Source organism: Budorcas taxicolor, chromosome 9, assembly GCF_023091745.1.
Source record: "Budorcas taxicolor isolate Tak-1 chromosome 9, Takin1.1, whole genome shotgun sequence".
Classification (NCBI taxonomy): Eukaryota; Metazoa; Chordata; class Mammalia; order Artiodactyla; family Bovidae; genus Budorcas; species Budorcas taxicolor.
This window is the reverse complement of record NC_068918.1, coordinates 66024304-66051956: the sequence shown is the minus strand read 5'-3', so window position 1 is coordinate 66051956 and position 27653 is coordinate 66024304. Positions and strand designations below refer to the sequence as shown.

At 38.5% G+C, this 27653-nt stretch overlaps 1 protein-coding gene across 1 annotated transcript in view; it reads left to right on the top strand.

Annotated features, from left to right (window-relative positions):
- The window catches only part of MAP3K5 (mitogen-activated protein kinase kinase kinase 5), a 227169-nt gene that overhangs the window by 50250 nt on the left and 149266 nt on the right, over positions 1-27653 (top strand). The window contains exon 2 of the mRNA XM_052645679.1: positions 13619-13758. Within this exon, the coding sequence (XP_052501639.1) occupies positions 13619-13758 (140 nt within the window). The remainder of the gene's footprint in view (positions 1-13618; positions 13759-27653) is intronic.

Below are 27653 nucleotides of genomic sequence, written 5' to 3'. Positions count from 1 at the left end.
TTAAAAGTACATATGTAAAATGCATATGTAAAAATACATATGAATACATATGTAAAAAAAGAAAATGCATACATTAGCAGTTAACTTTTTTTTTTTTTCTTGCAATATAGGATTAAATTACCATGCTCCTACCAGAGGCCCTTATCATACCTAAAATAATTTCTTAATATCATCAATTATCCTGTCAGTTGTCAAATTGTCTCCTATGTGTCGTGATTTTTTTAAGATTCATTTTAGTTAGAATCCAAATAAGGTCCCCATGTTGCAATTGATAATATCCCTTAAGTCTTTTTCAATATCTAATTTTTCCCTCCATCACTCTGCCTCACCTCCTGTAATGTTTCTGTTGAGGAAACCAGGTCGTTTTCCCTGTGGAATTCTCCACAGTCTGAATTCTGTTGATTGCCTGCCTGCGTTGCCCTGCTTCAGTCACTGTTGTTGATTATGCGGATCTAGCACACATATCCTACAGCCGTTGCCCTCCGCAGAGTGAGACAAGCCTCCTCTGAATCAGAACAGCCTCAAACGTGAATGCCATCGCCACAGTCATTTTTGCTTTAGAACCACGTAAGGTAATATTCAGGTGTTCTTTGGACGCTCTTGTCTCTGTGTGAAAAAGTCATAAAGGTATAAAATAATTAAGGAAGAGGATGTCACTCAGGATGCATATCTGTGAGGAACACTCAGATTTTTTTCAAAACTGATCATAAATGGACTCTTGTAAAGTTACACAACTTAATGCCAGTGCCAATTAATCTGATGGGCAAGGATGACCCTTGTAAGAGTCTTACAGTGACAGAGGGCAATGCTGTGTGCTTGGGAACTTCACTGAAGCATAAATGCAGACAGCTATGAAGATTTAATTAGAATTAAATATGAGAGACCTAAAAACAATGACATGTACTGAAACCACCATAAAAACTAAACTCCAAAAAAAGGCTGTTCACATTTTTCAGCCTGTAATGAAAACAGATGGATTACTTCAGGACTGAAATTTAGTACCTACAATGAGTTTATAGAGATCTAAATTTGTGATTATAGACCATTAAACCCAATATAGCTTCAGGAAATAGAATAATTTCAAGGAGAAAAATAGTTTTCAGTGGTGACATAGACATTTTAACCATCAAAGCAGCCTCGTTTTCCATTTCTGCTTATAAGATGGCATGAGGCCTGTCACATCAATAACCTTAGATTTAATTTGACTCATACTTTTCTTACATAGCATACTCTTTATGGATCATTGGCCAACTCGCTTGTTATTGCTGTAACATTAAAAAATAAATTCTTGACTTATAAACTGGACCCTTTTTTAACTTGGAGAGTTAATACTTTTTGATGTAGCACCTATTTGTATTTCTTTAATAAAATGGGCTTGCTTAGTGGCTCAGCTGGTAAAGAATCCACCTACAATGCAGGAAACCTGGGTTTGATCCCTGGGTTGGAAAGAAACCCTGGAGAAGGGAACGGCTACCCACTCCAGCATTCTGGCCTGGAGAATTCCATGGACTGTATAGTCAGTCCATAGTGTCGCAAAGAGTCGGACACAACTGAGTGACTTTCACTTAAAAAGCAAAATTATGTAGGTTATTGACATACCTGTGAGCAGGAAGTATCATTTGATAAAGTCTTTGCCACTCATCAAAGATAAAAATTGTGACTTATCTACCTTCCTTGGTCTGTGCACTGATAGTGAAAGATTCACTTCAAGACTGAATGGAGTTAGAGTACTTGCAGGGCTGCCTTAGTAACACTTCCTTTCCAGGTGGCTCAGTGGTAAAGAATCCACCTGCCAGTGCAGGGGATGCAGTAGGTATAGGTTTGATCCCTGGGTGGGGACGATCCCCTGGAGAAGGAAATGGCAACCCACTCCTGTATTCTTGCTGGGAAAATCCCATGGACAGAGCAGGCTGGCTGGCTACAGTCCATGCAGTTGCAAAGGAATTGGACACAACTGACTGAGCACATGACGAATGACTTAGTGACAATTCCAAACCACCATCAAAATATTGTGTGTTTGAAATTCCTCTTTAATAGGAAGGAAGGATTCTTCATTAGGCCAGTCTTCCTTGTGACCAAGAATATGCATTTGTAAGACTGAGATTTTAATGTCTGGTTAAGGTTTTTGTCTATAGCTAGTGAGCAGAGGGCTTCCCTGGTGGTTCAGATGGTAAAGAATCTGCCTGCAATGCAGGAGACCTGAGTTTGATTCCTGGGTCAGGAATCCCCTGGAAGAGGGCAGGGCAACCCTCTCCAGTATTCTTGAATGGAGAATCCCATGGATAGAGGAGTCTGGTGGGCTACAGTCCATAGGGTTGCAGAGTTGGACACGACTGAAGTGACTTTGCACACACACATGCACAGTAAGCAGGTTCAAATTGAACTCTATTCGTTGGCATCCCTCTTTTCATCCAATACTCTTTTACTACATTTTAGGCAGTAGATAGTAAGCAAAGAAATAGAATTTTTTGGTTCTTATAATGCTTGGGTTCACATCCTGCTCTTTAGCTATAATAGCATTCTTACTATCACAAGTGACAAAAATTCCTCCCCAAAAAGGAATGTACTGGAGCCCTAACTTTGGAGAGCAGAGGTAGTGCTGCCTTCTGGCATGTTACACGAGCTGTCCACAGGGTGCAGGCTTGTTCTTGCTGTCCCTAGATGGTCTGTCTTCTCTGTTGGCCACCAGCACTCCAGTTCTATCCTAAAAGAGCTATCACCTAAGTTGAAACATCACAGTATTCTTCCTTCTACTTTATCATTTCTCAGCCTTTGTTTTGTATCACTTCCCTTTTTCTTGTTTTTAAAGTTATCCCTCCTTTTTTCCAAGGTTGACTTTTCCCCTTCATCTTTGATCCCCTCCCATCTGTCTTATCCAAGAATGTAGAGGCAGTCTCCACTAATTAGCTCCCCTCTTTAAAATCTTAACCTTTCTACTAATGTTCAAGTGCACCATCCTAAAACTAAACACCTTTAGCTTTCAGATCCCCTTCAGTTGTTGTCTGATGTCTAGGTTTCCTTATTGAATGTAAAAATCCCTCCTGTAGACCTTCGTGAGTGTTAATCCTCTTCGTTGCTGGAGAATTTCTGTGCTTATTCCCAACATTTCCTCAGCTTTTACTCAGCACCTTTAGTTCTGGTCTTACTCAGCACCTCTCACCTTTCCCATTCTGTGGCTTCTTTATAATTCCTGTGGTGGGCTGAAAAATGACCTCACCCCTGTGCTCCAACATCTGTGTCAAAATGAAACTGGTGACTACTGCTTTATTTGGAAAATTTGATTGCAGATGTGATTAAGGGTTTTGAGATGAGATATCCCTGGCTTATCTGGATAGGCCATGAATGCCATCACACAGGCTTTCATGAGGGAGAGAAGCGGGGCCAATCGACACCGCAGGCACACGCAGCACAAGGCAAGGAATGCACAAAATTCTAGGTTGTGAAAGAGGCAAGAAACACTTTCTGCCCTGGAGCTTCTGAGGAAGCCTGACCTTGATTCTACTGACACTCTGAGTTTGAACTTTCAGCCTCCGGAAATGTGAAAGAATAAATTTCTGTTATTCTTAAGGGACTGAGTTTGTGGTAATTTGTTAAGATCGCTGCTGCTACTGCTGCTGCTAAGTCGCTTCAGTCGTGTCCGACTCTGTGTGACCCCATAGATGGCCTCTTTGGACATTCTTCATAAAATTATTATTGACCAAAGTGAACATGCCTGAGTAAACAAGACTTAGATCAAGGAGACTCTGATCAGCTCTCCAGCAGACCCACTTTCAGCCTTTGCCCCTACCAAAGAATTTACTATTTTGAATTACCACATTTGTGAACCTAATATGAACCGCATCAAGAAGAATAAACCTCTCTCTTTTGTATCTGGATTGTTTCTTCTAATAATCGGTGAGGTTCATCCATGTTGTCATATGTGGTTATAGATTTTTAAATTGTCATTGCTGTATAGTATTCATTGTCTATATAGAGCACACATTATTTTTTCTACTGTTGATGGTTTACCAATACTGCTGTTATGAATATTGATTATGGATCTTTTGGTGAACATCTATTTGTGTTTCTGTTGGGTATATAATGAGGAACGGGTTTCCTGAGTCGAAGATGCCTTGTCATTTCTTTCTGTACTAAGTTGACAATCTCATCTACAATTCTACTTTAACTCTCCGTCATCATTCTGACTCTTAAAATCTCTGTCTGATTCTGATCTTTGTGCTTAGATATAAAATGACAGGTATCAATTACACACACACACATACAAACACAATGTTTAGGGTGTTCCAACTTAAAAATAAGTTACTGCCCGGAAAGTGGCTCTTCCTCTTGGCATTTGTTGTGTTAATAATGTCAAGTCATCAGTCTTAACCGTTCAAGTTTGAAACAGAATCATTTTTAATTCTTTCTTTGATTATCCTGCATCCATCAAATCTCAAAAGCTTCCCTTCCACTATGATTGCCCACTGTGTTCTGTCTGCATCAGTTTGGGGTTACACTGTCCCTTGAATGACTCCTTAACTTGTCTCCCACCTTCTAGTCTCTTTTGATACTCATCCATCTACAAATTCTAGGTTTATCCTTACAAACTTTGATCCTGCTGCACCACTTCTCAAAACTCATGGGCATGGATGGATCACCATTGATTATAAAAATCAAGTCAGAATTCCTTATGTTGACTTTCTATGCCTCATAATTTGATTTCAACATCATTTCTGTGAGTAATTATTTACCTGAAGTTTCACCAGATGGTATTGAGTTACCTATTCACATTGTCTTCAATAACATTTTTATGATAAATTGCTCAAAAGGCTTCTGATGAACGTTTCCTATAGCGGCTCCATATAATGGCTGTGTATTAAGAGTTTCCGGTGCCTGGTGTACACGTAACCCACACAACAGCTTTGTGTGGTAAATACCTGTGTTATTATCCTCAATTTACAGTTAAGGACACCAAAGCTTGGAGAATTTAAGGTGTCTAATGTTATCCAGCCAGAAACCTAATCAGGATTCAGACACTGGAAATCACGACTCAGCCTGCTTGTGTTTTGCATATTCATGACTCCTCTCAAGGCCATGGGAGATGAGGAGGCTTCCCTTCCAGCTTTCAGCTCTGTGGTGTGCTTTTCTGAGGCAGCATCTCCTCCCAACAGAGAGCTGTGATTCTAGGTCCCGCCAGTCTGCAGATGGGTGCTTTTCCCCCTCACATTCTCTGAAGCTGGCCTGTCACGAACTGAGCTCTAGCAGCTATTGCCTGGGCAAGGGAACTTCAGTTCTTACACCACCAATTTGGTTTGGTTCTGCTCCCTCCTTCTTTTCCTGTTTCTCTTCTCCTCCTTCCTCCCTTTCTTTCTCTTCTGTTTCTTTCTTCCTCTGCAGGCTTCTTTCTCTCTTTCCTTCTCCTCGCCCCCTCCCGCCCTCCCTGCCCTTCCTTTGGTAGGTGCCACAATTCTCAGCATTTTTGCAAGATCAATCTCTGGAAGTGCACAGTGTCCTTCAGATCACTTACTTTGCAGGCTTCACTTTTCAGGTTCAAATAACCCGCGATACCTCAGTATAATAATCAAATAAGCAAATTAGTGCTGGAGTGGGGAGATTATGCATACATTTGCTTGAGCAATATATGAATGATTCATGTTTGAATCACTATACATATATTTATTGTAGCATAGGGATGAGGAAATTGTGGGCCCAAATCTATTGTTGATACAGATATGTATCATTATACACTGTAGAGTTAACCAAACACCATACAAGAAAATAAAAGGATGCTGATGAAACTAAATGTGTAGTAATTTATAATAGGAATTTCCAAACCATGAACCATTCAAAACAACGATGATGGATTATTCTTCTATCCTGCCTGAAAATCTCAACAGTTTCGGTTGTACAGAAGGAGTTTTGCAATCTCTCAACATTGTATCCCTACTAGACTTTAGAAAACTAACTTAGAACTTTCAGGAGACTCTACTGGGGCACTACTTTTAGGCTCTGAGTAACATTTTAGTAATTTTCATGTTGTAGATCACTTGCAGGTAGCCCTTATTCATTCATGAAAGAAAAACCTGTGGAATGCAGATTATGGTTCCCTGAAGAATTAGGAAGGGATGATCCCTTGGGGGTTAGTGTCTGCTCTTTAGAGACTCTTGGTTCACCCACTGAGGACCCTATTGGGATTGATGGAGGTGTTTTTTGTGTCAGCTGTGCCAGGTCTTAGTTGTGGCACGTGAAATTGTTTAGCTGTGGCACATGGGATCTAGTTCCCTGACCAGGGATCGAACCCTGGCCCCTTGCATTGAGAGAATGGCGTCTTAGCCGTTGGACCACCAGGGAAGTCCTCGACTTAGTTTTCTGTTGCGATTTTCTGAATTTCTCAACCAAGCCCGGTACGCTTCCTTTCCTTGGCTCTCTCCATAATGCCTTTGATGTGCCGGGGCTGCAGTTTTTCATCTGCACTTGGAGGTACTCCATTTTCTGACTCCATTAACAGCTGATGCCTCACCCACATAGATTTCTGTCATCCGTCTCACCAAGGAAACTTTTATATAATAGATACTCAGGACATTTCTTTAATTAAATTGGAATTAATGGATCACTGCAGGGATGAATCCATCATGATTGGATGGGTAGTTCTGTGTGATAACTTGGGAAGTTTCCAGTAATTATGGAATGTTAGAGCACCTTGTAGACTATAGAATAAGCTGAATCACTGCTGGGCTCTTGATTTTTCATCAGTCATCCTGAGGCCAAGGAAAAAACTGAATAGATAAAAAGTAAACATTAATGTCTTTCCTTCAGTGCTGTGTTTTACAAGCAGAGGCAGCTCTTGTGAGATATTTAACTAACAGATATGGTATTATCATGGAAAAATTGAATTAATAAAGTAACAAAGACTATGAACCGCTTCCATTTGCTGACTGAAATGCGATTAGGTGCAACAGTTTTATGTGATTGTCCTAGAAATTTATTATGCTTTAATAAACTCCTGGCAAACCTAATTAGATGCTCCATTTAGCATTAATTGAATTGGAACAAGGAAAGAAACTACACCTCATGTAAAGTTGTAAGAGGCACATTTTTAAATGACTGACTTAGCCTTAAATTTTGAAATGTGAAATGTGGCAGTTTTACTCACAATATTACCATAGAAACTCAATTAGACAATTATTAAGTGCATTTACTCATGAAATATACTACAAGAGTATATGCATCAGTCTCCAGATCTATTTTTTGCTTTCCATTCATGTCCTGATCCTTGGAACCTCCATATCCCATAGATTTTCCAGCCAGATTGCTTGGTTTTGAATCATGGTGCTAGCATTTTCAGACTGATTTGGGGCCGATTGTTTTTATCTTCTCTACCTCAGTGTCCTGAAACAATAACATTACCTACCACCAAAGAGGGATTATGAAGATTAAGTAATTTAGTACTTGAAAAGCATATGATGTCTGACACATGTAATTACTAAATACGTGTTTATAAAATAAAATGGATAAATTGTACCTCATATAAGTGGGTCTCAGGAATTGTGGAGTATCAAGTGTTTGTTATTTTGGTCACCTGATGCGGAGAGCTGACTCATTGGAGAAGATCTTGATGCTGGGAAAGATTGAAGGCAGGAGAAGGGGATGACAGAGGATGAGATGGTTGGATGGCATTGTTGACCAAATACACATGAATCTGAGCAAACTCTGGGAGATACTGAAGGACAGGGAATCCTGGCGTACTGCAGTCCATGGGGTTGCAAAGAGTTGGGTATGACTTAGTGACTGAACAACAGCGAGGTGTTTGTTATAATTATATCATCTTGTGCATTTTTAGCATGTCTTAGGATGATTTCATGAGGAAGATAATTTTCACCTGTTTATTTTATTACTTTTGAGAAGATATGCATCAGAGTCAGAAGGTAGCCATAATAAGATATGTTCTTTAATTAGGTAATGAAATAGTATCGTGTAAAAAATGCTGTGTAACTGGAAGGCATAGCTACTATAAAAGGCAAAACAAAAAACAACTAACAAGAAAACAAAAACCATGAAAGACATACAGATTGGAAAGGAAGAAGTAAAACCATTTCTAGTTACAGATGATATAATGGTCCATGTAGAAAATCCCAAAACACATGCCCCCCCCCCCAAATGCTTCTTGAACTAATAAGTTAATTTAGTAAAGTCTCAGGATACAAGGTCAGTATACAAAAATCTGCTATTGTTTTATATACTACAATGAACAATTGGGATTTGAAATTTTAAAAAGAGTACATCTATAATAGTACCCCCAAATGAAACATTTAGGTATAATTTAACAAAGTATTTATAGGAACTGTCTATTGAAAATTACAAAATATTGATGAACAAAATCAAAGACTTGAATAAGTGGAGAGGTATGCCTAGGCATGCATTGAAACACCCAGTGTTGTTAAGATGTTAGTTCTCTCTGAAATGACCCATAGTCATCGCGAGTGGATGCTCCTTCTCTTCAGCTGTGTCTGACTCTTTGCAACCTGATGGACTGTAGCCCACAGGCTCCTGTGTCCATGGGATTCTCCAGACAAGAATACTGGTGCAGGTTGCCGTGCCCACTCCAGGGGATCTTCCCAACCCAGGGCCCGAACCCAAGTCTCTTATGTCTCCTGCATTGTCAGGCAGGTTCTTTACCTGGGAAGCCCTGTAGTCATCATGCTGCTAAGTCGCTTCAGTCGTGTCCGAGTCTTTGCGACCCCATAGATGGCAGCCCACCAGGCTCCGCCGTCCCTGGGGTTCTCCAGGCAAGAACGCTGGAGTGGGTTGCCATTTCCTTCTCCAGTGCATGAAAGTGAAAAGTGAAAGTGAAGTCGCTCAGTCGTGTCGACTCTTAGCGACCCCATGGACTGCAGCCCACCAGGCTCCTGCATCCATGGGATTTTCCAGGCAAGAGTACTGGAGTGGGGTGCCATTTAATCCTAGTCAAAATTCTGGGAGAAATTTTTGCAGCTATCAGTGGATAGCTTTTAACTATCAATTGATTCTAAAATCTATGTAGGAAAGAAAATAGAAGGACTAAAATAGCTACAACAATTTTGAAACCAGAAGAGTGGGAGAACTCACACTGCTTGATTCTAGTGAAGAAGTGAAGTGAAGTCACTCAGTCATGTCCGACTCTTTGCGACCCCATGGACTGCAGCCTACCAGGCTCCTCCATCCATGGGATTCTCCAGGCAAGAATACTGGAGTGGGTTACCATTTCCTTCTCCAGGTGATCTTCCCGACCCAGGGATCAAACCCGGGTCTCCCGCATTGGAGGCAGATGCTTTAACCTCTGAGCCACCAGGAAAGCCCACCATAAAGCTACCACAGACAAAACAGTGTATATAGCACAGGCGGTCCCCGGCTTGCAATGGTTCAGTTTATGATTTTTTTTGCTTTGATGGCGCAAAGATGATACCCATTCAGTAGAACCCATACGTTGAATTTTGAATTATGATCTTTTCCCAGCTTAGTGATACATTCTCAGTTGTGATGCTGGGCAGAGAGCCAAAGCTCTCAGTCAGCCAGGAAATCAGGAGGAGAAACAACCGATACACTTACAACCGTTCTGTACCCATACAGCATTCCATTTTCACTTTCAGTACACTATTTGATAAATTATATGAGATATTCAGGACTTTAATATAAAATAGCCTTTGCATTAGATAATTTTGCCCAACTATAGGCTAGTATAAGTGTTCTGAGCACATTGAAGGCAGGCTGGGCTAAACTATGATGTTTGGTAGGTTAAGTGTATTAAATGTATTTAAATTTACAGTATTTTCAACTTACAATGGGTTTTTCTGGACATAACCTCATTGTAAATTGAGAAACATCTGTATTCACAAAAGGTAAATACATAGATCAATGGAATAGAATAGAACATCCAAAAAATTTTGGAAGAGAACATCAAAATGGATCGTAAGCTTCAGTGTAAGGTATAAAAGGTATAGCACTTTCAGTAGAAAACATAAGAGAAAACTTTTGTGACTTGGGTTAGGCAAAGGTTTTTTTCAGATACCACACCTAAAGCACAATCCATATTAGAAAAAATCGGTAAATTGGGCTTAAAGTTAAAATTTTCCTGTCTCCAAAAGACACTTAACAGAATGAAAAGGCAGGTCACAAACAGGGAAAAAGTATTTGTAAATCACATATCTGGCAAAGGAAAAATATCAATATAAAAACAGACAAAACTCACATTAAGAAAACAAACTCAACAATAAAAAGGGGAGGGAGGCACGTGCTTTGAACATGTTACCAAAGAAGATGAAAGAGTGAATATTATGCTATGGAAATTTTTAAAATATATTAAGAAAAAAATACAAATACATTAGAACAAATCACTTGATTGAATTTGAAGTAGGAAGAATGCCTTCCTCTGTTATCATACTGTCTTATGGTATTTTAAAATTACTACATAAATAAGCATTTTTAATGTTGTATATTGCATCCCACATGGGTCTGTTCCTGTTTCCATGTTCAGATCTAATGAATATACTTTTGTCTACTTGTACCATTTATTTTACATGTCTCATTTCTCTCTTAATCTGAAAGCCTTCTGCAGCATTTCTACTTTATTTTAGCAACAAATTCCACAAATCAGTTCTCTGGAAAGAACCCATTTCCCCCACTATTGTCACTACTTAGTATTTTTCTTTGCTATCTCTCCTTTGTTTTCTCATCAGCAGCTGTTTTATTTCATTTCTCTCAGCCATACTGTATGCTGTCTCTTGATTTTAACGCGTGTGGCTGACTGTGAGTGGCTGACATCTGTGGGAGGAGGAAGCCGAGTGGGTGCCTGAGGCAGATGGGCCATGTGGGTGGGATGCAGTGACTCATTTTTTTCATGTGTTGATTTTTGTTGTAGAAATGTTAAGGACCCCAGAAGAAAACTCTCTGTTTCCATTAGAGAGCCTTGAAGTCATGGCTAGCCTTGAAAAGTATCTTTTGAAGCTCCTTTGACTTTCCCTCCCCTTTTATAACCCCGCTAAATCTTCTGGGTCTTTAGCTTTCATTTGACCTGATTTATTTCTCTTTCACAGAATGTAGACTCTAATTTCATATTCATTAGATAAGGCCGGCTGTATCAAACAACCTCTTGAGGGTCTGTGTTCCTTTTATAAGAGGGTTGCACTTTGGTTGCATGCAGGTCTTCAATGTTCTTTTTATATTTTGGTGGGTTCCTAAATTACAAAAGTAATCAGTGTTCATAATAGACATTGTACAAGATATAGAAAGCATAAAGAGGAAAAGATAAGGCATAATTCCATTACACAGTTGTTATCACAGTTTATATTTTGCTGTACAACTTTCCAAAACTTTTTTATTTGTGTACATCTATACATATAGAATATACATAATAATCAATTGATAATATATACATTATGTTTTAATGTGTATGGAATACATTATAATGTATATATTTTACTTTTTTCCTAAATATAGTGTGTGCGTGTATGGTCATTTTTCTAATAATGTATATTTTGGTGTTTTTCCATTGTTACTGCAAAAATAATATTTCAGTGGATATACTTACAAGTAAATCTGCCACATGTATAGAAATTTTCTCAGGATAAATTCTTAGGAATGGAATTATTGAGTCAAAGAATATGCATAATTTTAAGGACTCAAGATCTCCTAAAGAGTTTACACTTCCCCATAGCGTGTAAGAATACCATTTCTCTGCATCTTCATTGGGTATTTTGAAATATCTTCGGCCCCTTGATAGGAAAAAAACTTTGTATTGGTTTAGTGTTCATTTATTAGGAGTGAGATATAGAATAGTTTTATATGTGATGTTGCCATTTTAGTTACACTTTTGTGATTTTACCTGCCTATGTCCACAGCCTAATTTTCTACAATGTAATGTTTTATGGTTACTTATTTGTTTTAAATTGACCAATAAAAGATAAATTGATGCTTTTGAACTGTGGTGTTGGAGAAGACTCTTGAGCGTCCCTTGGACTGCAAGGAGATCCAACCAGCCCATCCTAAAGGAGATCAGTCCTGAGTGTTTATTGGAAGGACTGATGTTGAAGCTAAAACTCCAATACTTTGGCCACCTTATGCGAAAAGCTGACTCATTTGAAAAGACCCTGATGCTGGGAAAGACTGAAGGTGGGAGGAGAAGGGGACAACAGAGGATGAGATGGTTGGATGGCATCACTGACTCAATAGAGATGAGTTTGGGTAAACTCTGGGAATTGGTGATGGACAGGGCGGCCTGGTGTGCTGCAGTCCATGAGGTCGCAAATAGTTGGACATGACTGAGCGACTGAACTGAACTGAACTGATAAAGAGATAAGAGATAACAATAAAGATATTAACTTTTCATCTATTACATATTACACATATTTTAAACAAATTAGTATCACTTGTTATATTTGTTATATGTTAATATTTTTATTTTAATTTTGAGTAGGATCTATTTATTATATTTTCCAGAAGCTTATTATGATTTTAAAGGAAGCTGTTGGTTTTCATAATTTTGCACCTTGACATCTTGTTAAATTGTATTAATACTTATAATAGTTGTTCAATTGATTCTATTGTGGTTTTTTGGTTAGTAATCGTAACATCTGCAAGTAATGATAATTATTTTATAGAATTATATGTCCATACTTCATTAAATCTTATTGCATCAGTTAGGATTTTCAGATAGTGTACTGGTAGTAATAGTTGACAGCCTCGTCTTTTTCCTGATTTTCATGGGAATACCTATAAGTACAAAGCTGTTATGAAATATATATTATTTTTCAATTTAAAGATGTGCCCTTATATTTTCAGTTTGCAGTTATTTTTAATGAAAAGTGGATTCTGAATTTTACATAAAGTACTAAGGACATCTCTAGGAACGCTGATGAGTTTTTTTCCACTGAGCCATCCTTGCATTCCCCAAATAAATTTTAAATCCATGATCTAGTGTTCTTATACTATATAGTGCTTGATACATTTTATGCATTTTTCTTTCTTGTTTCTGTCTGTATATATACATGAATTTGAAACTAATCTGAATTTTATTTTTGTGACACAGTCAAATTTTGGTACCAAGTTTATGTTACCTTGGTGTTAGTCATCTGTGAAGTCTGGAAGAACTTGAATCTATAGTTGTATTCTCTCTCTTAGTCATAATTTCTATACCTTTGCTTCCTCTTTTTCTTGATTATACTTGCTAAGGACTTGCTAGATATTTGTTATAAAATTCAGCTCTGGATTGAGTCATAATTTTACCTGTTTGCTTCTTAAAATTTCATTTTACATTTATAACTTACTACTGTTTCCCATGGATCTACTTCTGGAAACTTAGTTAACTTGTTTTCAGTTTTAAAATTTAACAGAGTGCATTAGCCCCACTTTCCACCATTGTAGACTCTCCTTAGTTTCCAGTAATTACATGATCCTTTTCTTTAAAAAAAAAAAAAACCAAAAATGCAGTTTTGCTGCAGTTTGTAAAACCACTTCCGATAGAACTGCTAATTTAAAATTCAGTGGTAAATGAAGAGGGAAAATCCCTATCATTTCCTCTTTGAATACTAAGTTATTGAAACAAAAAAGTGCTTACTGAGCATTATTTAGGTGTCATCATTTGGGGGACTTTGTTTTCTATTTGCAGATATCGCCGTGGTGGAGATGAGCGATGCCTTCCGACAACCATCCTTATTTTACCACCTGGGAGTGCGAGAAAGTTTCAGCATGGCCAACAACATCATCCTCTACTGTGATACTAATTCAGACTCTCTGCAGTCACTGAAGGTACTTTACTTGTTTACTAAATATTTGCTTTAGGCCCCAGAGTTTTAGGGATACCTCTCCATCATCCAGAAAAAAAAAATCAAGTAGCATATGTTTGTGGAAGGATGTTATTATCAGTCAAATAATTATGCAACAGTGACTAGTTACATTGTGAGGTTTATCTGGAATTCAGTGTGGAAATTTGCTGATACACAGTTAGGGGGAAGACTTAGTGTTGAGTTCAGAGCTTCAGTTGGAATTGCAGCTGAGGAGATGGTTGTGAACACGGAAGTTGCCACTGCACACACTGGAGAAAGAAGAGGGTACCTAACGTGTGGTCAGCCCTCATGCTGTGTCACCACTGGGAGTTTCCTTGGGCACACCTATCACCTACTAGAAGTATGCTATCTACTGAAAGTTCTCTGAGTACAAATTCTCTGTCACCAGAAAATTGCCATCTTCTGTCACTGGAAGATGATTTCCGTTAAAGTGGGAAGAGGAAGAAGAAAAACGTACCATATTTGTCTACAAAATTCAACATGTCTCATGACATTCTCTCCATGATAGGAACTTAATGATAGGAGGATATTTTCTCTGTTCAAGAAGATTGCCTAAAATGCTTTTGCAATGCCAAATGATTTTACACTGTATGATTCTTTGAAAAGCATCTAACAGTTCAGTATGTAACTCATGCCGAATCTCATAATCAATCATTTCCTTTGTGAAACTTCCATCTAGCTCTTTGGCTTTTTCTCATTCATCGCTTCAGGTTACCAAATCCAAGCCAACCTTGGTAAAATACAATAAAAATTAATTCAGAAACACCCAACCTTGGGATGTGGAGTCCTGAAACCCAGAACCACACTTCTAATCACTCCAGATCTCTAACCCCAAGGCGATGGTTTTCCCAGTGGTCATGTATGGATGTGAGAGCTGGACTGTGAAGAAGGCTGAGCGCCGAAGAATTGATGCTTTTGAACTGTGGTGTTGGAGAAGACTCTTGAGAGTCCCTTGGACTGCAAGGAGATCCAACCAGTCCACCCTAAAGGAGATCAGTCCTGGGTGTTCATTGGAAGGACTGATGTTGAAGCTGAAACTCTAATACTTTGGCCACCTGATGTGAAGAGCTGACTCATTGAAAAAGACCCTGATGTTGGGAAAGATTGAGGGCAAGAGGAGAAGGGGACGACAGAGGATGAGATGGTTGGATGGCATCACTGACTCAATGGACATGGGTTTGGGTGAACTCGGGGAGTTGGTGATGGACAGGCCTGGTGTGCTGCTGTTCATGGGGTTACAAACAGTTGGACAAACAAAGACTGAGCGACTGAATTGAACTGAACTGAAACCTATTAGCAAGTTGATGAAGAGGTTATTTTATTCTTTCCAATCTATTTTCTTTGCAGTAAATTCATTTTAAGCAGGCAGTGTTGTGTCGGACATTTTTCACTCTACAGTATTTTTATTCTTGTCCTACTGGTATCTGGCGATTTAATTTTATGCCCATTCTTTCCTAGGGAAAATTTTTTTTAAATTACATCTGAGAGAAAGAGATAAAGCTAATCTTATCAGAACTTTGTGTGGGGCAAATAAACTGATTTATTTAATTGCTTTCAGCCAGCCTTTGTATAAAAGTGTTATTGGTATTTGAATAAAATAGTTCTTTAAAGAGGCTTGTCTAACTAAAATATGCTCATTTCTTGTGTACAATACATAATTGCTGTTTGCTATTGAGCACTTACTATGTGCTAGGTACTAAGCCCTTTTGTTATTGTATTGCTGTTCAGTTGCTAAGTGAGGTTCAATTTTTTGTGACCCCATGGACTGCAGCATGCCAGGCTTCCCTGTCCTTTACCATCTCCCAGAGTTGGCTCAAACTCATGTCCATTGAGTCAGTGATGACATTCAACCATCTCATCCTCTTCTGCCCTCTTCTCCTTTTACATTCAGTCTTACCCAGCATCACGGTCTTTTCCAATGAGTCAGTTCTCAACAGGTGGCCAAAGTATTGGAGTTTCATCTTCAGAATCAGTCCCCCAGGATTCATTTCCTTTACAATCGACTGGTTTGATCTTGCTATCCAAGGGACTTAGGTGTCTTCTCCAGCACCAAAATGCAAAAGCATCAGTTCTTCAGTGCTTACCCTTCTTTATGGTCCAACTCTCACATCCATATATGACTACTGGAAAACCATAGCTTTGACTAGATGGACCTTTGTCAGCAAAGTGATGTCTTTGCTTTTTAATATGCTGTCTAGGTGTGTCATAGCTTTCCTTCCAAGGAGCAAGCGTCTTTTAATTTCATGGCTGCAGTCACCATCTGCAGTGATTTTGGAGCCCAAGAAAATAAAATCTGTCACTGCTTCCACTTTTTTCCCTTCTATAAGCCATGAAGTGATGGAACTAGATTAATTCTTAAAACATCACTTTGAGGTATATGCATGTGTGCACTAAGTCACTTCATCATATCTGACTCGGTGCAACCCTATGTACTATAGCCCACCAGACTCCTCTGTCCATGGGATTCTCCAGGCAAGAATACTGGAGTGGGTTGCCATGCTCTCCTCCAGGGAATCTCCCCGACCCGGGGATTGAACCTGCGTCTCCTGAGTTTTGAGGTGTATATACCATCACCAAATTATAGGATTGCAAACTGAGATTCTGACAAATTCAATCATTTGCCCAAGGTGATGTAGAAAATTTGGGTCCAGGTCTGCCTGAGTCCAAAGTCTGGCCCCCTTGACCACTAAACTTGACTCCAATTACTTCTGGTTAGAAGGATAGCAGACATTCCTAAGTGTGTTCATTTAGAAAAACCCATCAACCATACGTCCTGAGTTGTTTCATGAAACATCCATCCCTTCTTTTGTCTTCCTCCTTCCATTAAATGTAAGCTTTTGTTATTTTCTTATTTAGTTTGTACCTGGCCCAAGTATCTGGTTGCAAAATACAAAGTTCTAGGGTAGAAAGTGTTTTCCTTCAGTCTAACAACCTCCTCTGAGCCCTGGAAGTTCCTTGGGTTCTGCTACTGAGGAAGGTCTGTGTGTGTGTGTGTGTTTGTATTTTTAATTTTTAAAAGTTATTTCTGTTGCAGGTAGTTATAAGTGAAATTGTTATCCCTACCATCTAGCAACAGAAAGGAAAGCTGCTGTGAAATAAGCAAAATAAGAGATATTTATAAATAATATATTATATATGGATTAGGTAAACAAGATAAAAATGAAGTATCTCCCTATTTGCACAGGGCAAGACAGAATGAAAATGCTATTCTTGTTGCATATCTAGCTTCACTCAAATTGGTTCTTTGGACATCTAGAAAGTATACTACCAGTTTTATTTTCATCTACTGTTCTTTGTTGAAAAGAACTGTTTCTCTTTGGCGGCAAATTCTTAGGGAGAAATCACAGGAAAGTTTTTTTCTTTAAAGTTTAAGCTCCTAATAGATAGGAACCATACAAGTACTTAAAATCTATGTCTCAGTATTCAAATGAAAGGCTTTTTAGACTCTAATCAGATCATGCATTTGCAATAAAATTTGTATCAGTTTTAAATTACAAGTACTCTCTCACTGTAGCAAGAATGAAATAATTTTTTTCAAAAAGAAGATCATCATTCCCCTTTGAGGAAGGGAAGTTGATACATATTTTTTCCTTAGCAAATAGGAAAAACTTTATTTAAAGTAATAACACAATTTTCTTTAAATAGATAACATGAAAACATCTTATGTGCCTATTAATGTGACTCTGCTGAGATTTACGTTTGTTTGAAAATCAGAAACTGCTGCAACAATTGTTTTCTGATTTATTTGGTACACTATAGAAATGATCAGATCTTCATTTGGGGTCTCTCAATAAGTGGGACTGTAGGTCTGGAACCATTGGCTGATGGGCTATGGGACAAATAAGACGGAATCCATCTGTCACCAGAAAGAGCTTGGGAGAAATGAATGGCTGTTGTGTAGAGTGAGGAAGTTGTTTTAATGAACCATTTCTTCTCTCATCAGAAATTCCTTTATAAATTCTTTTCCTGTTTAAGTTGTTACATAATATTGAGCAGAAAAAGAATAGGTATGTATAATTGAATCACTTTGCTGCACACCTGAAACTATCACAATATTGTTAATCAACTGTACTCCAATATAAAATAGAAAGTTAAAAAATAAATGAAGACAAAAACAAAAAGAAATTCCTTTATAACAACACCTCTCAGCTATAAATCTTGACTCCTTCTCCTTCTCCCTTATTTAGCTCCCTCTCTTTTCCCTAGGTCACTCCCCACTCACTTTTAAATAATGCTTCATATAAAAGCAAAGCAAAACAAAACAAGGAGATGTCATTCACATTATCAGATAGTCAACAATTAAAGGCCTTTATTATACCAATGGCAGGGCTGTGAAGTGTGGGAAGTGTATGCATTGCTGGTAGAAGAATATGTTGGCGTTACCTTTTGAAGATCAATTTGGCAATAGCTTATAATATCAACTGAGTTTATCACCAAGAGTCAGCAGTTCTGATTCTAGATGTGTGCTGTTAAAAAAAAAAAAATCTTTGGCTTGCATATGGAGATATAATGAAGAAAGTGTATGTTAACTTTGTTTATGATAATCCCTCCCCCAGAGAAATTGGTAAATATCCATCAACAGAAGAATGAATATGAATACTTTCTGGTATAGTCATTTAATGGAATATTTATAGTTCCACTGATATTTCCTCTGCCCAGATTAGTAGTCTCAACTAATCTCTTTCTCTTTTAAAAAATATTTTTTGAAAGTAGACCTTTAAAGTTCTTATAAGATAAAACACTTTTGTAAGTATATAGTGACAGATGTTAACTACATGTATTGAAATGATTATTTTGCAGTGTATACAAATATCAAACCATTGTATGGCCCACCTGAAACTAATATATGTCAATTATGCCTCATAAAAATTTTTAAAATAAAGTAATAAAAAAATCTTAAATAAAGGCATGTTGGGATACACAAGGAAATTATTCAAAATAGATTCCTCTAAAATTTCATTTTAAATTTACTTTTGAAAGTTATGGAAAGAAGATTTTCTTTCTCAGTTTGTCATTTTCATTTAACTCTTTCAAATATGTAGGTTGTGATAGTCTTCTTAAAATGCACTGATCTTTAATGTTAAGTTCTGAGTCTTTTATTTTTTGAGAAAAATAAAGATCATTTCTGTTTAAAGAAGTCTTTAGCCTGCATAAGGTGATATAATCAAGAAAGTTTATGTTACCATTGTTTGTGGTAATCCTCCCATCACAGAAATAGGTAAATATCTATCAACAGAAGAATGAATATAAATACTTTCTGGTTTAGTCATTTAATGGAATGTTTAGAGCACTTAAAATTGAATTAACTAGAGCTTTCTGTACCACTATTAGTATAGCTCAAAAACAATGTTAAGAGAAAAAACAAAGTATAGAAGCATGAGTACAGTATGATGCCATCTCTACAAAATGTAATCATGTGCAAGACAATGCTCTTTATACATTTCTGTAATAAAAGGAAAAAGTCTATATGAGAATTATAAATAAATTATGAGTACTTCTTTGAAGAACAGGTGGAATAGAATTAAGGAGTCTTCAACTATATATGCATTGCATTTCTAAGTCTGGATGGTATATCCATGGGTATGTGAAAAATTTTGTTAATTTTTTAAATTGAAGTATAATCAACGTACAATACTGTATTAATTTCAGGTGTATAACATAGTAATGATCAAGTCTAGCTACCATCTGTCTCTATACACAGTACATTACAGTGTCATTGACCATATTATTTCCCATGTTGTTGTTGTTCCGTCACTAAGTCGTGCCTTACTGTTTGTCACCCCATGGACTGCAGCATGCTGAGCTTCCCTGGCCTTCACTGTCACCCGGAGTTTGCTCAAACTCACGTCCACTGAGTCGGTGATGCCATCCAACCATTTCATCCTCTGTCCTCCCCACTTCTCCTGCCCTCAGTCTTTCCCAGCGTCAGGGTCTTTTTCAATGAGTTGACTCCTTGCATCAGGTGGCCAAAGTACTTTATTCCTGTTATTCCCTATGCTATATACTATATCCACATGACTTACTTATTTTATAACTGGAGACTTGTACCACTTTATCCCCTCCACCAATTTTCCTTATCTTCACACATCCCTCCCCTTTAGCAACTATAGTTTGTTCTATGTATCTATGAGTCTATTTCTATTTTGTTTTGTATGCCCCTATTGTTTGTTAATTCTACATATAAGTGACATCATATGGAGGTTGTCTTTCTCTGACTGTGTCACTCAGCATAAGTATTCGCTAGTTCCATTTATGTTGTTGCAAATGGCACGATTTCATTCTTTCTGTGGCTGAGTAGTATCCCTGTGTGTGTTTCTTTGTGTGTGTGTAGCACATCTTTATCTATTCGTCTGTTGATAGATATCTAGGTTACTTATATATCTTGGCTAGTGTAAACAGTGCTGCAGTGAATCAGTGCAGTTCAGTTGCTCAGTTGTGTCCAACTCTTTGCGACCCCATGAATTGCAGCACGCCAGGCCTCCCTGTCCATCACCAACTCCTGGAGTTCACTCAGACTCACGTCAATCAAGTGGGTGATGCCATCCAGCCATGTCATCCTCTATTGTCCCCTTCTCCTCCTGCCCCCAATCCCTCCCAGCATCAGAGTCTTTTCCAATGAGTCAACTCTTCGCATGAGGTGGCCAAAGTACTGGAGTTTCAGCTTTAGCATCATTCCTTCCAAAGAACACCCAGGGCTGATCTCCTTCAGAATGGACTGGTTGGATCTCCTTGCAGTCCAGGGGACTCTCAAGAGTCTTCTCCAACACCACAGTTCAAAAGCATCCATTCTTCGGCACTCAACTTTCTTCACAGTCCAACTCTCACATCCATACGTGACTACTGGAAAAACCATAGCTTTGACTAGATGGACCTTTGTTGGCAAAGTAATGTCTCTGCTTTTCAACATGCTATCTAGGTTGGTCATAACTTTCTTCCAAGGAGTAAGCATCTTTTAATTTCATGGCTGCAGTCACCATCTGCAGTGATTTTGGAGCCCCCGAAAATAAAGTCTGACACTTTTTCCACTGTTTCCCCATCTATTTCCCATGAAGTGATGGGACCGGATGCCATGATCTTCGTTTTCTGAATGTTGAGCTTTAAGCCAACTTTTTCACTTTCCTCTCTCACTTTTATCAAGAGACTTTTCAGTTCCTCTTCACTTTCTGCCATAAGGGTGGTGTCATCTGCATATCTGAGGTTATTGATATTTCTCCCAGCAATCTTGATTCCAGCTTGTGTTTCTTCCAGTCCAGCATTTCTCATGATGTACTCTGCATGGAAGTTAAATAAGCAGGGTGACAATATACAGCCTTGACGTACTCCTTTTCCTATTTGGAACCAGTCTGTTGTTCCATGTCCAGTTCTAACTGTTGCTTCCTGACCTGCATACAGGTTTCTCAAGAGGCAGGTCAGGTGGTCTGGTATTCCCATCTCTTTCAGAATTTTCCACAGTTTATCGTGATCCACACAGTCAAAGGATTTGGCATAGTCAATAAAGCAGAAATAGATGTTTTCTGGAACTCTGTTGCTTTTTTGATGATCCAGTGGATGTTGGCAATTTGATCTCTGGTTCCTCTGCCTTTTCTAAAACCAGCTTGAACATCTGGAAGTTCACGGTTCACGTATTGCTGAAGCCTGGCTTGGAGAATTTTGAGCATTACTTTACTAGCGTATGAAATGAGTGCAATTGTGCGGTAGTTTGAGCATTATTTGGCATTGCCTTTCTTTGGGATTGGAATGAAAACTGACCTTTTCCAGTCCTGTGGCCACTGCTGAGTTTTCCAAATTTGCTGGCATATTGAGTGCAGCACTTTCACAGCATCATCTTTCAGGATTTGAAACAGCTCAACTGGAATTCCATCACCTCCACTAGCTTTGTCCGTAGTGATGTTTTCTAAGGCCCACTTGACTTCACATTCCAGAATGTCTGGCTCTAGGTGAGTGATCACAGCATCATGATTATCCGGGTCGTGAAGATCTTTTCTGTACAGTTCTTCTGTGTATTCTTGCCACCTCTTCTTAATATCTTCTGCTTCTGTTAGGTCCATACCATTTCTCTCCTTGATCGAGCCCATCTTTGCATGAAATGTTCCCTTGGTATTTCTAATTTTCTTGAAGAGATCTCTAGTCTTTCCCATTCTCTTGTTTTCCTCTGTTTCTTTGCATTGATCTCTGAGGAAGGCTTTCTTATCTCTCCTTGCTATTCTTTGGAACTCTGCATTCAGATGCTTCTATCTTTCCTTTTCTCCTTTGCTTTTTGCTTCTCTTCTTTTCACAGCTATTTGTAAGGCCTCCCCAGACAGCCATTTTGTTTTTTGCATTCTTTTCCATGGGGATGGTCTTGATCCCTGTCTCCTGTACAGTGTCACGAACCTCTGTCCATAATTCATCAGGCACTCTATCTATCGGATCTAGTCCCTTAAATCTATTTCTCACTTCCACTGTATAATCATAAGGGATTTGATTTAGGTCATACCTGAATGGTCTTGCGATTTTCCCTACTTCCTTCAATTTCAGTCTGAATTTGGCACTAAGGAGTTCATGATTTGAGCCTCAGTCAGCTCCCAGTCTTGTTTTTGCTGACTGTATAGAGCATCCCCATCTTTGGCTGCAAAGAATATAATCAATCTGATTTCAATGTTGACCATCTGGTGATGTCCATGTGTAGAGTCTTCTCTTGTGTTGTTGGAAGAGGGTGTTTGCTATGACCAGTGAGTTCTCTTGGCAAAACTCTATTGGCCTTTGCTCTGCTTCATTCCGTATTCCAAGGCCAAATTTGCCTGTCAGGCCAGGTGTTTCTTGACTTCCTACTGTTGTGTTTCAGTCCCCTGTAATGAAAAGGACATCTTTTTGGGGTGTTAGTTCTAAAAGGTCTTGTAGGTCTTCATATAACCATTCAACTTCAGCTTCTTCAGCGTTACTGGTTGGGGCATAGACTTGGATTACTGTGATATTGAATGGTTTGCCTTGGAAACAAACAGAGATCATTCTGTCATTTTTGAGATTGCATCCAAGTACTGCATTTTGGACTCTTTTGTTGACCATGCTGGCTACTCCATTTCTTCTAAGGGATTCTTGCTCACAGTAGTAGATATAATGGTCATCTGAGTTAAATTCACGCATTCCAGTCCATTTTAGTTTGCTGATTCCTAGAATGTCAACGTTCACTCTTGCCATCTCCTGTTTGACCTCTTCCAATTTGCCTTGATTCATGGACCTGACATTCCAGGTTCCTATGCAATATTGTTCTTTATAGCATGGGACCTTGCTTCTATCACCAGTCACATCCACAAGTGGGTATTGTTTTTGCTTTGGCTCCATCCCTTCATTCTTTGTGGAGTTATTTCTCCGCTGATCTCCAGTAGCGTATTAGGCACCTACCGACCTGGGGAGTTCCTCTTTCAGTGTCCTATCATTTTGATACTGTTCATGTGGTTCTCAAGGCAAGAATACTGAAGTGGCTTGCCATTCCCGTCTCCAGTGGACCACATTCTGTCAGACCTCTCCACCATGACCTGCCCGTCTTGGGTGGCCCCACACGGCATGGCTTAGTTTCATTGAGTTAGACAAGGCTGTGGTCTGTGTGATTAGATTGACTAGTTTTCTGTGATGATGGTTTCAGTGTGTCTGCCCTCTGATGCCCTCTTGCAACACCTATCATCTTATTTGGGTTTCTCTTGCCTTGGACGTGTGGTATCTCTTCACGGCTGCTCCAGCAAAGCGCAGCCACTGCTCCTTACCTTGAAGGAGGGGTATCTCCTCACTGCCACCCCTCCTGACCTTGAACGTGAATGGAGTAGCTCCTCTTGGCCCTCCTGCGCCCCTGCTGCAGTGAATGGGGGTGCATATATCTCTTCAAGTTAGTCTTCTCCAGCATTACATATATCTCTTCAAGTTAGTCTTCTCCAGCACTGCATATATCTCTTCAAGTTCATTTTCTTTGAATAAACACTCAGAAGTGCATTTTCTAGATCATATCATATATGACAAAGGTCCATATAGTCAAGGCTATGGTTTTCCCAGTGGTCTCATAGAGTTGTGAGAACTGGACTGTAAAGAAGGCAGAACACCACAAAATTGATGCCTTTGAACTGTAGTGCTGGAGAAGGCTCCTGAAAGTCCCTTGGACAGCAAGGAGATCCAACCAGTCAATCTTAAGGGAGATCAACCCTGAATATTCACTGGAAGGACTGATGCTGATGCTGAAGCTCCAATATTTTGGTTATCTGATGCGAACAGATGACTCATTGGATAAGTCCCTGATGCTGGGAAACACTGAGGGCAGAAGGAGAGGAGTGCATCAGAGGATGAGATGGTTTGACGGCATCACTGATGAAACGAACATGAACATGGGCTAACTCTGGGAGATGGTGAGGGACAGGGAGGCCTGACATGCTGCAGTCCATGGGGTCGCGAAGAGTCGGATACTACTGGATGACTAAACAACAACAACAAAAATGGTAGTTCTATTTTTAATTTTTTGAGGAACCTCTATACTGTTTCCACAGAGACTGCACCAATTTACATTCCTGCCAACAATGTATGAGGGTTCCCTTTTTTCATATTCTTGACAACAGTTTGTTGACTTTTTATAATAGCCATTCTGACAGATGTGAGATCATATCTCATTGTGGTTTTGATTTGTATTTGCCTGATAATTAGTGATGTTGAGCATCTTCTATATACCTGTTGAAAAGTGTATGTCTTCTTTTTAAAAATGTCTATTCAGATCTCCTGTCCATTTTTAATTGATTTTTAAAAAATTGAGTTGCATGAGTTCTTTACATAGTTTGGATATTAACCTCTTATTAGATATATTTGCATTTATCTTTTCCCATTTATTAGATTGCCTTTTTGTTTTGTTGGTGGTTTTCTTTACTGTGCTAAAGGAGTGTATGACTAAGTTTTATATTCTTTAAATATTTCATAACTAATGTTTTTTTTAACTAATGTTTTTAATGAAAAAAATTGTTATTAGTCTGTTACTTTCTGTATCCTTTGGGATAACTTAAATATATTTTGGTCATTTGAATCTCAAATATTTTTTTCCTAATGTTCTGACCGTGGTTAGAAGGCCTCACATGCATTTGGAATTATTCTTTCTGCACTAAGATAGGCTTTATTCCTGTTTTATCCATTGCAGAATAAATGTTTGTCTAGAGATTGATATGCATACCAGTTAGTGGTAACACAGCTTATGTTGAAATGTAATGATTATGTGAGATCATTCCTTATTCAAGAAATTTAGTTGTGTTTTCCTCTCTAACCATTGCTCGAAATGTCACTTTCCAGGTGGGATTTGCTTTCATAAACTGCTCTTTACAGCAATCTATCCACATGCTTAATCCTTTGCCATCTCACTGAATGTAATACCTACATATTTGGTGGCTGAAACTCTTCCTCTGCCTCAATGCAACTAGTATTTTCTAGATCGGTATCTGACTAGCGTGAAACTGTGGGTGCACAAACCAAAATATGTAACATTATCACGAAATTACCCCTTTAAAAATCATCAACTTTTAACAATATGGCAATTTTTTCATATGATCCTGCAATTGCACTTTGGATATATACACCTCAGGGTATTGAAAGCATGATCTCAAAGAGATATTTATGCACCCATGTTCATAACAGCATTACTTAAAATAGCCAAATATGGAAGGAGCCTCCATGTAACAGTGCTGCTCCTGGACATTTTCTTTAGTGTCTTACTAACTTAATAACTGGCCATTGATTTGTAAGCCATGGCCCTCTGTATCTCCTCTGTCCAATATAATCATCACATATCCTTCTAATATTTCATGGAAAAAATATTTTTCTATTGAGAGAAAAAAGTTCTAGTTCTTTTATTTTACTTATTTTAGAAATGATCTAACTTTCCTCTGAGCTATGTAATTCCATGTCAAATTGGGGGGAAAGGGAGGTAGTTTGGGGGAGAAACAGATAAATACCTGTGAGCACTGCTTTATTAAGATTTTCTCTCAAGATCTTGAACTGACAAACTAGATGAAGATTTCTTTAGCAGGAGTGGATTTCCAGTTGTTGTATCTCTGAGATTTGGGAAAGGGCTTGTGACTGGAAAATCCAGTTTTCTTCGATGTCAGGTAACAAGATTATATCTTCAAAGGAATTATGTGTATATTGGACAAAGGATGCCTTTGCTTTCCTTCCTAACCTCCTTTACCCTTCCCCATCTCATTGTGTCTAGCATCTTATTGCCATCTCACACAACGGAGAAGGAAATCTATTCTATGCAGTGAATGGAGGGTGTCATCACATCTCTGAGTGTATTCTCTTCATTTGTAGAGATTTTCATCACAGGCTTATGAATTTGAATACCTTAAAAAGCAAGAAGGAATACCTCTGCACACAGAGGGTGTGAGTCTGAAAGCCTCCCACCTCCCACCCAGCTGAATTCTAGACCTGTTTGTTCATTATAAATAAGTGCTTCTTTCTCTGGAAGTTGATCTTCGTGGCACTGCAAACCACCATCCTATTTGAGTCCTTTAAAAATGCATCCTTGAACATTTAACTAAAATCTGTGTGTAAAGTATAATTTACCATGCTAGAATTCATTATATCTGTAACTTTTCAATGATACAGTTTTTTAAAAAAAGAAATACCTGTACTTGAATAATAAGGTCCAATTAAGCCTCGCTGAAAGAAGCGATGGTGACAAAGAAGAGGAAGTTGATTATAATAGTAACAGCATATTAAAAGAAGTTTGTGTTAAGAAGCTCTTTCGAGCGCTGTATGTATAAAACATCACTCTTCAGCATGTTAGCCCTGTTTAAAGATATGTATCTACTTGCAGTAGAGTTTTCCCACCAAGATATATTTTTTAACATGAAACAAAATTAATAGAGGAGGAGAAGAAAGTCTAGAATTTCTTTTAGGATTATTTTCAAGTTTGGGTATCACTAAGCCTGATTTTGGGTACAGGTTTTTTTTTTATTAACAGTTGCTCATATGTCTTTTCTATAATCCTGATGTGTTCCTTCCCAGGATCATAAACAATGCAGGTATAAGATGCCTCTGTATTCGATAACATAGGAATTGAGTTGGGGTTGTCTGCTTTGATAGTATTAATACCTCATGTTACATACGACTTTAAATGCTTAAAGGTCTCTCATAAATTTATTTCATTTGGTCTTTAAACATGACCCAGTGAGATGGGAAGTGTCGTTACTATGCAGATTGAGCAGATGGAATACTTTCTTTACACATGAGAACTAAATTCACAGAGATGCAAAGATTTAGAGTTACACACACAGTTCAGCATCAGAGCAGGACAAGCCCCATATTCTTGGACTTGTCATCAGGTATATTTTCCTACATGTCTGTCCACAGATTTCATACATCTGTTAAAAATATGATTTTCCAGGTTTTTGTTCGACTGTTTTTTTTTTTTTAACTTGAGCTTTTATGTAAGCGTATAAACACAAGTGTGCTGGGTTCCCTGACTTTAAAGATGAACCAGTTCTGTGACACGTGTGTTGGAGTGCTCTTCCTAAGCTGACTCAGCATGTAGAGGGTAAAGATGAGCCCCGTCTTCTCAGTGAGGCTCATGGTGTTCACCGCAGCCCATATGACGTATCTTTGTTTAGCTTCGAGGCATTGAAATTAGGTAAGAAGATGGAGCTGGGGCGTACAAGAAAGATTCCTTTTTTCCCCAACTTTAGTGGAACACTTGCCACATTCCACTGGGGCAGAAAGAGATCTCAGAAGAGAAGACCTTGAAGGTCACCAGCAGGGAGCCATGGTCTTTTTTCCTGGCCCAAAACCACCAGTTTGTGCCTTTCTTTTCTTTCAGGAAAAAGATCCTGCTTGCTAAGTCTGTTTCTTCCGTCCTGTGTC